Raw genomic sequence first — 17,665 nt, 5'->3', positions numbered from 1 at the left:
TGGTGAGTTCCCACGCGTAAACAGGTTCAAATTCCCTAGACCTCAACGACCACAGTTTAAATACTATTCTACAAATTACTGTTAATGGATGACATTGATTCCCATGAATGGCTTCTGCATTGTCTGTCACCCCTGAAGCACCACATTGATTCAAACTTGCTCTCGACACACTGCGGGCGCCGACCGCTGTAAGTTAAACATACAGCAGAAAACTTACATGTCTTATGTAAGTTTCGCTGTAAGTTCAACATCACTGCCGGCGACGACTACTGTAAGTTAAACAAACATCCATTGTTTTACATGTTTTATGTATGTTCAGCTGTAAGTTTGACATACATCATGACTTACACTCAAATAATCAATATAATCAAACCAACATTGCTTTTTTGATCACCCAAAAATTCGAAATATGCCTGAAAACGTTGTAATTGAGGCTGAAAAACACTGTAATCGGGCCTGAAAACATGGTAACACGGGGGAAATAACGTGATAAATTACCTCCCGTCTTTCCGTGCAAAAACACTGGGGAAATAGCATGATGAATTGCAGCCCAACTTTCCGTGCAAAGCACGGGGGCACTGCTAGTTTCCATAAAAGGTGATTATTTGAGTGTAAGTAGACTGTATGTTGAACTTACAGCTGAACTTACATAAAACATGTAAAACAATGGCTGTTTGTTCAGCTTACAGCAGTCATCGCCCACAGTGCATACAGCACACCTGTATGAAAAACAAACACTCGGCAAAGACATATTGTGTTTGGTCGGCCTGTAAGTTGAACAAACAGCCATTGTTTTACATGTTTTATGTAAGTTCAGCTGTAATTTCAACATACAGCCTACTTACACTCAAATAATCTCCTTTTATGGAAATTATTTGAGTGTAAGTCATAATGTATGTCGAACTTACAGCTGAACTTACATAAAACATGTAAAACAATAGCTGTTTGTTTAACTTACAGTAGTTGTCGCCGGCAGTGTTGTCCGGTGTTAGTAAAACATACACATTTTCTGTAAATGACACAAACACATCAGCAATACCGGGGCCAAGTAGGTAATGATCCGTAGTGATACGTAATTCTGTAGTGCCCATAGTAACGGTCCCATTTGGGTAACACACACTGATGTACCTGTAGCTTGGTACCAACGTGACATGGTACTCTGTAGTGATCTGTATTGTAACGCGAGTGCTGTGTAGCGGCGTGTAGCATGCTTACCATGGTCCATACCCCTCTGTATACAACTGACATACAAATTGTAGCATACTACCACAGATTTGTAGCATGCTACCACAGATTTGTAGCATGCTACCACAGATTTGTAGCACATCATAACACACTGCAAATAGGTACAAAGGCATATATAGTATCCACTTTCATTTGTATAGTGTTGTGTGGCTATTCCTGCAAGTGCCAATATCACACTGAAAACCGAACCATTTTTGACTAAAATGGGCAATTTTAAAAATAGATAATCTATGTTTGGATCGGACCAAACATGTTTCTATTAGTAGATGCATAACTATTAATACGTGACGATCTAAATATGGTATCTTCTAATCCACACCCGGCAGCTGCCCCGCTCATTCACCCAACTACCCTTCTGGACCGTAATCTAGTTCCTCCTGTGGGATAGAATGGAGAGTCATCCTATAAGGGTTGGGGGGGTTCTTCGTAGGCCTCATAATAGCACTGATTATGGAGATCTAAATGATGCAAAGAAAGAAATGAATAAAAAAAGATACACACCATCCTTCCTCAGCCACTTCCCTACATAAGCGAGCCAAGCAAGGACCTTGGTTCAAGGTATCCTTCTCTGCCTCTGCTGCAACCAACATGCAGGCATCATACCTCAGGGAGTACTCCTCTCCCTTGAATTCAATACCCGAACACGGACCACCTCTTGCAGGGTCAATCTCATCCCTCCACTCCTCAAGACAGTTGTGGATCTACAGCAAAATGCTTGTTAGCAAGGCAGTGCCAATAGCAGGAGAGAAATCAGAACTACACAACTGGCCACAAGCGCAAATGCTTTGTGGGGAAGCAATGTCTTGAAGAAATCCGTCTTTGTCTCCAGACCTTTGATGGGGACTGCAACCCCTTTTGTAGGATGGTAGAAGAAGTCCAGACAGATCTTCTTCACAAAAGGATGTCCAAATGGGACATCGTGATACTGGAAACAAATCAATGAGTGGTAAGCCAGGTAAAATGGACGGCGAACTCACTCGGGTTTTGGCAACACCCCGGTGGTATTTACCATTGAGTAGCCAATATGCTACCCTGTCCTTGATGTATTCGATCTCCCCCATCTGATTTTCAAACATATTGGGGTTCGCGGCGATGACCTCCGACGGGACTTCGAGGCCATACGCATTTTTGACCAGGGGTCTGATCATCGTCTTCAGTCTTCCCCGGAAGGTTGACGCGTAGACAAATGCCTAATGAGAACAGACACGTTAGTACGATATCCTTAAAAGAACACACTAAAAATATACCGTTACGGCGGTATTCCTGTCTAGGAGCGTTTTTTTCTCTGCAAAGTTATGTAAACCAATTAACTAAAATCACAGAAGACAGAACTTACTATCAGGCAACACTTTATCCGTGTTCATTCTTTCAAACACGGTTACTGCCATCTTCACACATCCATCGGCGACTAATAAGTGATTTTCCCGAGTGGGAAAGGGGACCTCCTCTACTACATACAGGCACATCAGTTTGCGTGCAATTTTGAGCACATCTTTCCAGTAACCAGTAAAGGATGCAACTGAATGCTTGGATACTTCCCTAGCAGAAGAAGTACTGGACTTCTTATGAGCGATGTGTGCCTCACCAAGCACCTCATCATCGTCAGATGCTTCGTTGTTCTCCCTTGTCAAACCTTGGGATACGGCTCCTTGCGAAACAGCCGCCTTGCGCAATGCCTCAGGGCGAGGTGGCTTGTTCGCCCGATTACGACAACGGTGTTCTTGAAGAACATCCTCTACTTCCACAATCTATATCAATAATACATTAGCTAGACATTAAATACAGCAGAGAAATGATTACATGGGGAGAAGGCTGGCGGAGCAATGCCCTTGCTCTCCTCTCCTCTTCATCATCGGAAACTTCATCAACCACTGTCAAACATAGGTGGTAAGCAAACACGACATAAAGGTGGAGTTAAACCAACGCTGGGCAGCAGGCTCTTCATCATCTTGACCCGCGTCGTCGTAACCTTCATCACCGTCGACATATTGGAGAGCTTCTTCATCCCCAATATTCTCTTCATCAATTCCTTGCATGCATTTGTCCCCTGATGCTTCCTCAGATCGCCTTTCACCGTCACTATCCCCCTCTTCCTCCTCCTCATCTTCCTCCTGCTCTATGCCTTCGTAATCTTGTTGCTCCTCCTCGTCTTGATGGCTGATGCTAGCCTCTTGGTGGGCGTTATAGGCTGCTGGATGCACTGGCTGTTGTACGGGGGCATGTTGTGTTACAGGATGCACTGGTTGTTGTACGGGGGCATCGTAGTATTGGACAGAATTCTCTGCCGCAGGGGCAGCGTAACGCTGAACAGGATTTGCTGCGTGTTGTACAGGGCGCGGGACAGGATGTGCTGCATGTTGTACGGGGCGCGGGACAGGATGTGCTGGCTGTTGTACCGGAGCAGCGGGGCGCTGGATGGGGGCAGTGGGTCTTTGGACAGCATGATCAAGCTCTGAGTGCTCCTGATTTCTCTGAGCTGCACGTTGGATCTGGACAGGAGGGGGGGCACCCTGAGATTGTCGTGGGCTTGGTTGGACTTGTTGGACATCCCAAGGAGCAACTGAAGGCGTTGGCCTTGGTTGCATTTGAATAGGGGGACCTACATGCAACACAACGGTAACCTAGACGTGCTTGGAAGATAGCAAATTTAAGATTAGAACAGTAGACTCACCCCATTGCGAGGTTTCTTCAAGGGAGGCGCCATCTCATTTTCAGGCATGGCGCTAGTATCCACATTGGCGGCCCTTGACTTCCTCTTCCCAGCCTTCTCAAAGTCAATAAAAATGATGTTAGATGTTTTCTCCTGCCGAGCATTTACTCCACCAAGACCACGGGTGCTTCGGATAGGACGGCCATTGGGGTCTTTTTAATAAGGAGTTCAGTGAATCTCAACAAAGAAAATGCTAGTACAGACCTGCTTCAGGAGCCTGAGGTGGCTCGTTTTCTGCCACGGAGCTCGGACCCTGTTCAACCTCTTGTCCTAGATGGATAAAACATTAAGTATGCGGATGTAATGAGGATATATAGATGATACCTTCAACCGTGGCATTGACAACCGCCTTTTTCTTTTTGGATCCTTTAGGTGGCATATTGGGCTGGTTTGACGGTTGTAATGCAGAAATAGAGACAAGGGGTGGTGAATTATGTCAAGCTACGATCCGGAGGTATGCGAAATTAGCCTCTTTTCAAAATTTAAGGCGACGGACATCAGTCAAAAATATATCGTGCCATATAGAAATTACAGGTACTGAAATAGTACCCCTATCTACTACAATATATCACATATACATTATAGTCAGATTCCATGTCCTACTTAGAGTTAAGTAAAGTTACATCTCAGAGGGGAAAAGACTGCACCTATCATGATCGCGGATTATCCTGAGGGTGCATTAGAATAGGTATTCCCCGACTAATGAGGGATACCCGTAGACGGGCGATTTCGAGCTGGGTTTCAAACAGAAGATCTTCATTGGATTTATATGCTCGCATAATGTCGTCCATATAACAACGTAGCTCTGCCTGAACTTCTAGACACCTCTGTTCAGTGAGTTGAAATTGGTCAAGAGCCTTTTTAACGGCCTCTATGCCTTGATTCTAGAGGAAGGTGGATTAAAACATGAAAATAGACCTAAAACGAAGAACTCTGCCTCTTCGGGTATGCTAGGGAGGCGGCGACTTTGAGGTTGCGAAGCGTTGTTGCTATTGGAATGGTTCATGATAAAGATAGGCAACAATTTGGTGTGGTGGTGGTGGCTTAAGTTCAAGACGATCAACACATTACGAACCATTAGCACTGTTGATTGCCGAAATACACTTAAATAGAATGACATAAAACCCGTATATGTCTACAAGTCCGTGTTCGAGATACAAGTAATGCTGCACCCTACATATTTACAACTTTGACACCACGGGACGGGGGGAAGATTTGAATCAAAGATGTTGTCGGAAAAGTTGGGAATGTATCACCGCGTTTCATACGAGTAACGGGATATTTATATACAACGCAAATATCCTTGTCTATTGATCGTATCCTGAATATAATCCCCATTGAATCGCCCTCAAGCGGTGTAACGAAGTCGTCCTTTTTTACAGGATGAATTGGAAACAACACTGATTTCGGTAATGTCAGTGTACATCCCAGTAATGCTAGGTGGGCAGTATCGTCGGTAAGGCTGAGAAGTTCCATCGCCACTTGATGGTCGCCCTTGGATTTGTCTACGACTTTTAATCGTAATCCTTTCAGCTTATCGTATTTCGTATCTAGCCAGTGAGCGACGGTTGAGGGTAGTTCTGCGATTTCCACCGCCGAGTATACAGGTATTGCTGAATACGGATTCCATGCAGGAGACAGAAAACTTGCTACTGTGGACGGCATTGGAGTTGCTCCACCAGAAGGCCCGGGGTCTTGAGCGGAATTTATATGTTCTTGGTTGCTTGAAACAATGTCAGTAAGCACCTGACAGTCAACGAATCAAGTGAAACCACATACTGTATAATTAAATGTGATATTTTAATACGTTCCACCCTCTGGTTACGAGCTTCCAGCTCAACGTCTGCAAAGCCGTCGGGGGTAGTGCTTTTAACGATGCCATAGTACCCCTTGAATGTATTATTCCCGACAACGATGACACTCAAACCTATATAGACGTCGTTGTGGTCTCTTTCTCCAAGCTTTGACGAATGACGCTTTCGCGGGCGAAGAGTAGCATGGGCAGGGGGGACGTAGAATATGACTGTGTGGATGGGCACAATGACCTGAAAAATGTGTTGAACACTACTGAGACAAAGAGAATGACAGTTCACCTACTTCGCGTTCGTGCTCTGGGGCGATAATACAAACAGATCTTCCATCAAAGTCTGACACCCATCCATGGAGATCTTTGTGATCCCCTTCAACGACTTCAACACTATCGCCTATCTGGAAAGCTGCACGTAGATCGTGTAGTGCAACTGCTTGTGTTATACCTTGGGAGGGGATGTGCACTTCCACCTCAGCGTCAGAAACACTCTTGACCGTTCCAAAAAGACCTAAGTATTCTCCACCAATAATTTTGACTTGATCATATCGTTTCAGTTGAGTCATGGAGATGGCTTTCGAGGCTTGCGCTAAGGTCTCCGTCGTTACAAATGGACACTCGCGAAATTGCTCCAACTCGGACGATGTTGGGAGGACATTGGAAAGATATTTGAGATCGATGGCGTCGAAATCCGTGATAATAAATCCATCCTGGAATATCCTGTCGAGGTGCGATTTCTTGATGTTGTCCGGAGGTCTGGGGATAAGAACAACACTTTTCTGACCCTGGAATGTGAACACAAGGCCGGTAGCATTTGCGTAGGTTGTCCAAGCCTTACGCTTTCCAGCAACCTTGACCCACGATTGGTCTTCAGGGCGTGAGGGTGGGGGATGAGATAGGATCTCCATACATCTCTCCGAGGATAGCCTAACTAAATGTGTCGGATTAAGCTCTCTAACGAGGCAGGCTAACGTATGCGCATGTTGCATTGATGGCGCCTCGACGTAGATTCTCCCAGGAATTGAGGATTGAGCGAAGACAGACCGGGCAAGGATGATGGGAAATGTAGGGTTCGTTGACATCTGCATAATTTTGAAAGCGACGGCCTCTTTGCGTCCAACCTATCACTCGTAAGGTGATCAATAAATGCTGACTGAAGACTTATATTATTTTTGCGTACCTTGCAACCTATTTCATACATGATATCAGTCGCGGAAGGCATATAATTATTATCACCAAGTCCTCCTGGTTGGGGATTGCCATATTTCTGTATAAGTTCTTGTGAACTAGATGGCTCTATATCATTGTCAGGACGAATTTTCATGCGTGAAGGCAGAAGCATGGGCAACAAATCGCTCCATTCATCAGCGTTATCTGTATTTTGCATGGCATGATATAGCCGAGAGTGTGCAACACGTTCCTCATCCTCAGAGTATTCATCGTTATCATTCACTGTATGTCAGAACCCATTAGCATCAGTACATATTGAGCAGAATATATGTAAATTATTGGAACATACGTAGTTGGCCCCCTTTATAATCAAGCTCTTCCGAACTTTCATCATCATCGGAAACCGCTGCTTCAATGTCTATGAAGGGATTAATGTCCTGATTTTTTGAGATCATAATTAAATTTCCCTGAAGTTAGTGATTAGATGGAGGGTTGGATTAGTACACACTGTGCGGTTGCCTAGGCTGTCAAGTCGTCTGCATTTATAACTAGACATTGTGGGTCTTAAAGACTGTTAATCGATGTTCATCTCACTTAATTTATCATCTTAACTTGTGATAATTTATTTTTAGATACTACACAACCTATTACTATGATAAGACGCTATGATGAACGGAAAGAGAAAACATATGGTGAGAAACACGCTATTTCCGGAGCGATTCTTTAGGGTAGGTTTCCCGTCCTGAAGTCACGAGTTGGTTAAAAAAACGCCCCCTTACATCAGCCGCATCACCGTGATGCGGCTGATGTAAGGGGGCGTTTTTTTAACCAACTCGTGACTTCAGGACGGGAAACCTACCCTAAAGAATCGCTCCGGAAATAGCGTGTTTCCAACTTGATTGTTTTTCTTTCCGTTCGTCATAGCGTAGTACCCCTCCCCATAGATTTAACATACATTCTAATAAAATAGACATAGACAATACTCTAGACACTCTATAATAGTTTTCGTTCAGTTAAAATTCATCTAGTTGAAAATTTGAGACACCAGAAAAAAACACACAAAAAAAAGTAAGTACCCAAAGAAATAGAATGCAGGGTGAGACGTTGAAGTTTTGTAGTGCAAGCCCAGAAGATTTCCCCCGTTGCCCGACTCCAAGCTGAAGAAATTCTGGCGTTTCCCTTCGAAACGCAGGTCGTTCGTCAGACTCTGGAAAACATGTTGCCAGAGTCGCACCCACTCCGCGTAGGTCTTAATTGGATTGCCATTTATGGTACTAATATCAAGTTTCTGTAGAGGATGGTGGATTTCCTCCGACGATATGAGGACTTCACCTTTTTGAATTACGATGTTTCATCATCGAGCATGCGAGCGGCCATCAAGTATAGGCAAAGCTTGGCTGCCCTTCAGAACAGCATCGTAGAGACACCCTGCGTAACCTCGGCTACATGGGAGCAGGCGGGTAGCTTGAGTGGTACCTACCATCTTTTTGATAAAACAATAGCAAGTGTTAGCACACTCTTTTTATAACTGTTGATGGTTTTATCACAAAACAAAATAATGAGAAGACTGGTCTATTTCTCATAAGTTTACTTCGCTTTTTCAAAGCCTTTTTCATTAGATAATACCCTTCTTTCTCATTATCTTTAGGGCGCTTTTTCATTACCTTTTGATTAGATACTAGCCTGGTTATTTGATAAGATTGTTCTACATCAATATATCTTATCTTTGCTTGGTCATTTCTGATGCCACCATCAAATCAGGAACACTGTGGGTACTTCTAGGCCATGTCTATCAATCCATCAAAGCTATTATTAAATAAACTTTTCTCTCCTCGGCCCCTTGGTCTATAAATAGTGCTCATCCTATGCTACTTTTGTGCATTGCTGGCAATGGATTGGACGCTTTTGGGGGCATTTCTGGACCGTTTCCCTTGGTGTTTTTTGGTAGACCTATAGTTTTAAAGTGTCCCAATCCGAATATGAAATCAGAATTGCAATATCTTTACTCATTATTGTGCAATTAAGCGTACGATGTTTTGATCAAAAAGCGCACCTTGAATAGCACCATCCAGGGGCTGGTATGCACCCTTCTGACTATGCCATTATTTTGTATTTATATTAGACAGAGTACATGCCAAGTTTCAGCTTAATTGGGGCAGTGGAACCTATTGAACTAGCATATGCATCCTACCTCTCCTCCTACCCCTTGTATAAATGCCTTTCTGACTAGATAAATTTAGGCCCAACTAGGGCTGGGTAGGCACCCATTATACCAATTTTTAGAGCCCAAAATCTTGGTGTAACTCCAAGATTTAAGGGTACTACCCCCCATCCTCTCCAGAATTTGTATATTTTATTATGGGGTAGAATGGCCATTCCCAGCACATATAGGTATGTAAATCTGCTCTATATAGTACCACAGACGCAATACATATCTTTGAAGCATTCAGAGTGAAGGGGAACACCTTGGTCATGAGCCTAATAAAAAGGTATTGGATGTACAACATAATATGACCATATCACCGCTTATACTTCACCAGAATGCACATATCTTACATTCACAGATAGCTACTAAGGTCCTCTACATATTATATTCATACTGCCAAATGACCAGAACACTTAACAAGATGGTACAAGAAGAAGAAGCATTGTTGTTCAAAAATGGAGGAAAAGCGAAATATGATGTAAAAGATAACACTTATAAAATACATAAACTATACGGCTGTGTAGCCCTAAATGACACCTATCTGTGGTATATAGACTCATGGAAATCCGATGAGTATGAGCTGAGATATGTCAAAATGTATCTCGGAGAAAGGCCAAAGAGGTGACCACAAACAAAGCATAAATAAAGGCCAATATCCATCCGGGTCTCTGATGGGTTCTTCAACACCTTTCTTTTCATATCTCAGCAACCACTGGTCCGATGCACAACATCCTTGATGTTCTGGAAAGCTGCATTCTGAGGCTATACTATCCTGCTTTTATATTTCCTGATCATAATCATTTATATATGGTAAATGCGAAAATACTATGCATTTTGATGAAGAATGGTATTCCCTCTGCAGCATCTCAGCTAATGGACGGATCATTTTTCAGCCTAAGAAAGATATTTAGGGGGCAACTATAGGTATCTGTAGACGTCAACAATATGATTTATGACAATGTATTTATAGAGATATGGCCTGATCAATAACCTACCATACCTATCCTCATACCCCCCCTTAAATCAGTATGTTCCCTTGTTGAAGAGGGCTTTCAAGGGTAAATTTTGGACTCTATGTACTGTTAGTAGTGGATCTACATGTCTTTTAATGGTCTGAGAGCCCATCCTATCCCATAATAAAATACACAAGTTCTGGAGGGAGTAGGGGGTAGTACCCTTAAATCTTGAAGTTTCACCAATATTTTAGGCTTTAAAAATTGGTATAATAAGCGCCTACTTTATCCCAGTTGGGCTTGAAAATATCTGATCAGGAAGGTATTCATACAAGGGGTAGGAGGAGAGGTAGGATGCATATGCTAGTTCAATAGGTTCCACTGCCCCAATTAAGCTGAAACTTGGCATGTACTCTGTCTAATATAAATACAAAATAATGGCATAGTCAGAAGGGTGCATACCAGCCCCTGGATGGTGCTATTCAAGGTGCGCTTTTTGATCAAAACATCGTACGCTTAATTGCACAATAATGAGTAAAGATATTGCAATTCTGATTTCATATTCGGATTGGGACACTTTAAAACTATAGGTCTACCAAAAAACACCAAGGGAAACGGTCCAGAAATGCCCCCAAAAGCGTCCAATCCATTGCCAGCAATGCACAAAAGTAGCATAGGATGAGCACTATTTATAGACCAAGGGGCCGAGGAGAGAAAAGTTTATTTAATAATAGCTTTGATGGATTGATAGACATGGCCTAGAAGTACCCACAGTGTTCCTGATTTGATGGCATGGCATCAGAAATGACCAAGCAAAGATAAGATATATTGATGTAGAACAATCTTATCAAATAACCAGGCTAGTATCTAATCAAAAGGTAATGAAAAAGCGCCCTAAAGATAATGAGAAAGAAGGGTATTATCTAATGAAAAAGGCTTTGAAAAAGCGAAGTAAACTTATGAGAAATAGACCAGTCTTCTCATTATTTTGCTTTGTGATAAAACCATCAACAGTTATAAAAAGAGTGTGCTAACACTTGCTATTGTTTTATCATAAAAAGTGGTAGGGACTAGTGGTAGCTTATTTGCAGCATACCGTCTACTCGATCTCGTAGCGTTGTGGCCAGCAGCCTTTGGACCATTGTTGCCGGTGACCGTGCCCCTGAATGAAATACAGGCCAGCACAGGAACTAAGGAAATATTTTCACGGTTCAAGGTATGCGATCATGAAGTCACTCAATGTTAATTCTTAATTTTCAAACAATTATTGTAGCTTGTAGATGACTTGAAGGACTGGCCGGCAATGCTCTGCTCTGCCAGGAAGCGCATCCTCAGAGCCGACTCTAAGTCGCACAGAAACATCAACACCCCTTCTATCAGTGACACGCCGTCATCTGCTTTCACCCAGGGCGGGCCCTCGGAATCAACGCTATTACTCTGTCTGGCGCGTAACCACTTCAAGGGTGTTGTGGGGAAAATAATCGGGAATGTGTACTGCGCCTCGCTACACTACCAAATCTTGTCAGGAATGCGCGGTATGAAGGACGATGAACACGTTCTACCAGACATTCCAACGGACACGGCTACTCTTGCAAATCTCTAGTAAGTTTTCTTTCCTCTATTCATTGATACAATCTGCTCAACATACCCTAGTGCAAGCGGCCATCCTGATGCTGCGTTGTTCCTCTCAGAGGTCACGCCATCTCATTTAAAAATTCCTCTGCATGTCGCCCTTTTCATATCCCCCATCCTTCTTTTTGTGAATAAATCTTGGTATTCTAAGAAATGTGACCGGGAGCAGCTGCTTAAAGTAGGTGTATCCACATCTGTTAGGAATCGACTTAAGTCAAGAGAGAAGAATGCCCAAAGACCAAGTTGATATCGAAGCTGGGGTCTGACTACTGACCCCAGGACCCTATATATACATGGAGACCGGAGTAACTACTTCCCGGACCAGAGTACTCGACATACGACAACTATCAATAGATGAAACAGGAGAACGATAGACGTGGGACCGAACACAAAGATAGAACAAGGCATGACAGCGTGGGACCGTAACAGATAACGATAACGGATAGGGGTGGCACCAATACGTACCCTGACATCACCTCCCCTCTAAAGGTCGGTGTCCCAACGACCTGGTCTTCACCGTGGACGGTTTGCACCAAAGACACGAGGTGGTCCACCGCCACGACGCGCGGTCTGAATTCCCTCCCTAGGCTGAACAGGCCCGGGGCGAGAGTAACCGTCAGAGTGTTGCTGCGGAGTCCTGAGAGCGTCCACCTCCATAGGCGAACCAGGGGCGAGCGACGAGGATGGGCTGGAGCGAGTGTCGACAGCCGTAGGAGTGGGCGAGTGCGGAGAAGCCGTCCCGGAACGGGGTGTCCGCGTAGTTGGGGTAGAGCTCGAGGTTGGAGTAGGAGAAGGAGGTTCAACGACGAGGGTAGGAGGGGCGGCAGTGGGCGCAGGAGGTTGTTTGGGCTTCTTGGGCCTAGGGTTGCGGATGCGACGACGGGCAATCCGCTTGCCGATAGCAGAGAGAGCATCACCGACTTCACGAGCAGTGCCCCTGAAAGTGACGGCACGCAAACCGGAGGTGACGACGGGGGAAACCGAGATCTTTGCATGCGAGATGTCGTGGATTTGGCGTAAGCCAGTTCCCGCGCGCCCTATGACGTGGCCAGCCTGTTCGTCCGCAATAGACAGGGTAGCGACGATCTTCTCGAGGGCGGCTTTGGTAGTAGTAGAGCGGATGGATTGGGGGTGCGGGGGCCCTGTAGTAGGGGTAGAGGTAGGTGCAGCCGGGCGTTCCTTCCTAGAGGTGCGTCGAGCGCGAGGTGCGCGAGCAGAGGGAGTGGGAGCGGCAGGCGGTTTGGGTAGGGAGGCCGTGAGGCGTTTGAGTTTAGACTCAATGGCAGACAGTCGGTCATCAACCTTTTTATCGGCGTCGAACCGGACTTGCTGCGCCCTAAAGAGGAGGGCGAAACGGTCCTCGAGGGACATCGTCATGAACCCATCGTAAGGCGAAGGAGGGTCGGCCATAGAGTATAGTAGGTGGGGGCAAGATAGAGTGGAGTAGACGAGCGCTGCAGTGGATAGAGTACCAGGGCAACGTTGGGTAGCTTCGATATGCTGTTAGGAATCGACTTAAGTCAAGAGAGAAGAATGCCCAAAGACCAAGTTGATATCGAAGCTGGGGTCTGACTACTGACCCCAGGACCCTATATATACATGGAGACCGGAGTAACTACTTCCCGGACCAGAGTACTCGACATACGACAACTATCAATAGATGAAACAGGAGAACGATAGACGTGGGACCGAACACAAAGATAGAACAAGGCATGACAGCGTGGGACCGTAACAGATAACGATAACGGATAGGGGTGGCACCAATACGTACCCTGACAACATCCTCCCAGTTTAACTTGGATTAACGCACTCCTTTAGGCCTCAAAAGCGCTCGGTAATTGTCGCCCCCGTGTTCTGCGTGAAGTGGAGATGGAAATTTGGAAAATCATTGCAGCGCAAAATTGCGACATCCAGTCAGCCTTATATAAACTTGTTATCTCAGACTGCTGGATGGAATGCGAGCGGGTAATTGCACAAGATCCCGCGTTTCACTTTTTCATATGTGTGTTCTACGTACTGTAACAAAATAACAATTTAAACTAATAATTGGCCAGCGTCAACGAGCAGCGCCGAGGTTACAGCAAATTCTAACCTAGCAAGGCGCAGCACTGAACCACACGGTAAGTTATAAGCAAAGTCTGCGTCAATTACATGATTTAAATCCGTTTAAAACAGCTCAACTTCAGACCGTTTCCCATCATGGTGAAAAAACCACCTGTGAAGGGTCCGACGCAGACGCGGAGGGTGACGATGATCACGAAGTGGACACGACGGAAATGGTCAGCATGGGTCAACGGGAGAACGGGGACAATACGGTCCCTACCTCAAATATACAGCCTCCGGAAGACACGTCTTCAGTGGCTGGCAAGGATGTCAGCATGGGTCAACAGGAGAACGGGGACAATACGGTCCCTACCTCAGATATACAGCCTCCGGAAGACACATCTTCGGTGGCTGGCAAGGATGTGCCCACGGACGAGCAACCTGGTTTGCCGCGGAGTGATAATATTGGATCTGGTCTACTTCAGACTGAGAATACTGGGCCCTCAACTGCAGGGGATTGTGAGATGAACGTCGATCCGGAGCAAGCTGATGTCGACCATCAAATGGAGGATGGTCCACATACCAATGGTCCAGAAAATTTGGGAGACGGCGGGGCTAGACAAGGAGCTGAAGGGTCTTCTGACGAGGCAAATCGCATATCGGAAGTTCACGAGGGCGAAAAGCAGGGGCAAGATGGAGAACGACCCGACGAGGAGAACCGAATGTCAGAAGATGGTGAGGAGGAAAGGCCAGACGACAGTTCGTCAGACAATGAGACCGAGAAGCAGGGGCAAGGGGATGTTCCACCAGTCCAGGAGGACAGAATGTCGGTCGATGGAGAGGGGGTAGGCCCAGAGCAAAACAATGATTCCTCAGACATGGAGAGGAATACATTGGAAGACAGCCAAGGCGAAAAGGAGGGGGAGAACGCACCTCCTGCTCCTCTTATTTTGAGGATTCCTCCTGTTTCCCAGATAAACAGGAGCAAAAACACCACGGCTGACTCCTCTCAGAAAGGGAAAGGGAAGGGCCGGCAGGGCCTTTCCAAGCGGCCTCCCAAACGCAAGCCGACGCAGGCTACCGACACATTTGATTCGGACGACGACCTGTGTATTGATGTCGATCTGTACGACAGCAACACCACCCTTGATGTCGTCAGCACTCCGGAGAAGGTGTATGGCACCAAAGTTTGGTCCACCTACAACGGTCGTGGCCAACTTAAAAGTTTCTGCGTTGTTGCCCATGTAAGTCATTCTCGATATTGATTTTTTCGTCATTTATTTATTCTCCAAACAAGAGTCAAGCCGACGTGGATCGTGTTGAAAGGGTTCTGGAATTGGTCGAGAGTGACTACGTCGATGGAGTTCCATTGCACATAGCACGTCCCGAAGAATCATGTTTTGCGGTATTCGACCGCAGCACCACGAAATCCATGTATCTGATGGAGTCTTTCTCTGAAAGGAACGTCGTCCTTATGTCTCCTTCTCAAGAGGAGTCTATTTCAACTTGCTCCGACGAGTTCTACAGCCAGGTACGTCGCCATATGGGTGATATGACGAGTACCAGGTCAATCCAAGGTGTGTTTCCTCTTCGATGTTTTGATTTTTCTTTCTGCGTCTCATGCTAATGGCCGTAACAGATATGTCGACCATGTCGTCTAACCCCATCGAGAGGATTAAGCGTGGGTCCCTCTCTCAGGTCATGGAAGCAGCGAGGATGAAAGGCAAAAGAGGAAAGATCCTCAATGCCCTCGACATCCCTTTACCTCATGCAGGCGCTCACTCTTTTGACTTGAGTACTGAGGCGGCTGCTCTTCGGGCTACATCTGGTAGCTGGAAGTATAGTACCCCCGTCCCATTTGGTGATATGTCATGGGGACTCGTAGCTACAGAGGGGGCATTTTCAGATATCCATATCGATGCCAATGGTTTCTGTTCCTTCATCCAACCTCTTCATGGACTGAAGCTGTGGATTATCATGTATCCCAGACGGTTGGATGTTGACCTTTCTTCTGACCGCCGTGTATTTCTGGGAGACAAGCTGGATTACGGGGAAACGCACAACCAAGACTGGATTTACGAGGCAATTGTTCTTGATAACCAGTCAGAACTGTATGTGATTTTTGAATGTCCTACCCATTTGATTATATTGACGCTACTTTGAAAAACAGCTTCATGAGACCGAATACTCTACATATGGCGTATTCTATCTCCTCAGTGGTTTGCCGTGGCGGACATTTTTACTCCTCCACTTCCTTCGAAGAAACCCTGACAGGAATCATTCACTATTTTACCGCTGGATACAGGGCAACGAATACGAATCATTCAACGTCCCGATTTTTCCTGCAGCAAACCATACATTGGTTCTACAAGGTTTTGGTTGAAGGTGACAGCGACCCAGAAGGTATGAGGTTTTTTACCGTTTCCTACAAGATATCTGATTCTTTTCTTCTATTTTCTCTCAGATTTTTATGAAATGTACCATGTCCCATTCTACAGTATGCAGTCCGGATACTCGAGCTTGATAGCTCTGTGCGTGTGCATGATCTTGGCAAATGCGCTCGACTACGAGACCTATCGAAATCTGTTAGGAATCGACTTAAGTCAAGAGAGAAGAATGCCCAAAGACCAAGTTGATATCGAAGCTGGGGTCTGACTACTGACCCCAGGACCCTATATATACATGGAGACCGGAGTAACTACTTCCCGGACCAGAGTACTCGACATATGACAACTATCAATAGATGAAACAGGAGAATGATAGACGTGGGACCAAACACAAAGATAGAACAAGGCATGACAGCGTGGGACCGTAACAGATAACGATAACGGATAGGGGTGGCACCAATACGTACCCTGACATCACCTCCCCTCTAAAGGTCGGTGTCCCAACGACCTGGTCTTCACCGTGGACGGTTTGCACCAAAGACACGAGGCGGTCCACCGCCACGACGCGCGGTCTGAATTCCCTCCCTAGGCTGAACAGGCCCGGGGCGAGAGTAACCGTCAGAGTGTTGCTGCGGAGCCCTGAGAGCGTCCACCTCCATAGGCGAACCAGGGGCGAGCGACGAGGATGGGCTGGAGCGAGTGTCAACAGCCGTAGGAGTGGGCGAGTGCGGAGAAGCCGTCCCGGAACGGGGTGTCCGCGTAGTTGGGGTAGAGCTCGAGGTTGGAGTAGGAGAAGGAGGTTCAACGACGAGGGTAGGAGGGGCAGCAGTGGGCGCAGGAGGCTGTTTAGGCTTCTTGGACCTAGGGTTGCGGATGCGACGACGGGCAATCCGCTTGCCGATAGCAGAGAGAGCATCACCGACTTCACGAGCGGTGCCCCTGATAGTGACGGCACGCAAACCGGAGGTGACGACGGGGGAGACCGAGATCTTTGCATGCGAGATGTCGTGGATTTGGCGTAAGCCAGTTCCCGCGCGCCCTATGACGTGGCCAGCCTGTTCGTCCGCAATAGACAGGGTAGCAACGATCTTCTCGAGGGCGGCTTTGGTAGTGGTAGAGCGGATGGATTGGGAGTGCGGGGGCCCTGTAGTAGGGGTAGAGGTAGGTGCAGCCGGGCGTTCCTTCCTAGAGGTGCGTCGAGCGCGAGGTGCGCGAGCAGAGGGAGTGGGAGCGGCAGGCGGTTTGGGTAGGGAGGCTGTGAGGCGTTCGAGTTTAGACTCGATGGCAGACAGTCGGTCATCAACCTTTTTATCAGCGTCAAACCGGACTTGCTGCGCCCTAAAGAGGAGGGCGAAACGGTCGTCGAGAGACATCGTCATGAACCCATCGTAAGGCGAAGGAGGGTCGGCCATAGAGTATAATAGGTGGGGGCAAGGTAGAGTGGAGTAGACGAGCGCTGCAGTGGATAGAGTACCAGGGCAACGTTGGGTAGCTTCGATATGCTGTTAGGAA

The 17,665-nt window shown here is 46.2% G+C and overlaps 5 protein-coding genes across 5 annotated transcripts; 2 read left to right on the top strand and 3 right to left on the bottom strand.

Annotated features, from left to right (window-relative positions):
• Positions 1-1,592: 1,592 nt before the first annotated feature.
• Positions 1,593-7,488, bottom strand: JR316_0011117 (Transcription elongation factor SPT5; the record flags this gene model as incomplete). Its single annotated transcript, XM_047896778.1, has 18 exons — positions 1,593-1,689; positions 1,747-1,946; positions 2,006-2,170; positions 2,223-2,435; positions 2,493-2,530; positions 2,582-2,993; positions 3,046-3,116; positions 3,170-3,866; positions 3,917-4,107; positions 4,160-4,225; positions 4,280-4,340; positions 4,669-4,839; positions 5,141-5,678; positions 5,735-6,000; positions 6,053-6,883; positions 6,943-7,214; positions 7,282-7,369; positions 7,441-7,488. The coding sequence occupies 18 exons, from the start codon at positions 7,486-7,488 to the stop codon at positions 1,593-1,595; spliced, it is 4,425 nt and encodes a 1,474-aa protein (XP_047744823.1).
• Positions 7,489-10,972: 3,484 nt separating this feature from the next.
• JR316_0011116 (uncharacterized protein) lies at positions 10,973-11,694 on the top strand (the record flags this gene model as incomplete). Its single annotated transcript, XM_047896777.1, has 3 exons — positions 10,973-11,042; positions 11,159-11,307; positions 11,365-11,694. 3 exons carry the CDS (start codon positions 10,973-10,975, stop codon positions 11,692-11,694), a joined length of 549 nt encoding a protein of 182 aa, XP_047744822.1.
• Positions 11,695-12,236: 542 nt separating this feature from the next.
• On the bottom strand, positions 12,237-13,133 carry JR316_0011115 (uncharacterized protein; the record flags this gene model as incomplete). The annotated part of the gene is made up of 1 exon (XM_047896776.1): positions 12,237-13,133. The coding sequence occupies one exon, from the start codon at positions 13,131-13,133 to the stop codon at positions 12,237-12,239; it is 897 nt and encodes a 298-aa protein (XP_047744821.1).
• A 545-nt stretch (positions 13,134-13,678) lies between these two features.
• On the top strand, positions 13,679-16,421 carry JR316_0011114 (uncharacterized protein; the record flags this gene model as incomplete). The annotated part of the gene is made up of 7 exons (XM_047896775.1): positions 13,679-13,688; positions 13,778-13,843; positions 13,899-15,010; positions 15,064-15,343; positions 15,406-15,877; positions 15,937-16,169; positions 16,231-16,421. 7 exons carry the CDS (start codon positions 13,679-13,681, stop codon positions 16,419-16,421), a joined length of 2,364 nt encoding a protein of 787 aa, XP_047744820.1.
• A 247-nt stretch (positions 16,422-16,668) lies between these two features.
• On the bottom strand, positions 16,669-17,565 carry JR316_0011113 (uncharacterized protein; the record flags this gene model as incomplete). The annotated part of the gene is made up of 1 exon (XM_047896774.1): positions 16,669-17,565. The coding sequence occupies one exon, from the start codon at positions 17,563-17,565 to the stop codon at positions 16,669-16,671; it is 897 nt and encodes a 298-aa protein (XP_047744819.1).
• Between the last annotated feature and the right edge of the window lie 100 nt (positions 17,566-17,665).

Source organism: Psilocybe cubensis, chromosome 10 (assembly GCF_017499595.1).
Source record: "Psilocybe cubensis strain MGC-MH-2018 chromosome 10, whole genome shotgun sequence".
Taxonomy (NCBI): Eukaryota; Fungi; Basidiomycota; class Agaricomycetes; order Agaricales; family Agrocybaceae; genus Psilocybe; species Psilocybe cubensis.
This window is presented reverse-complemented; position numbering and strand designations above follow the sequence as displayed.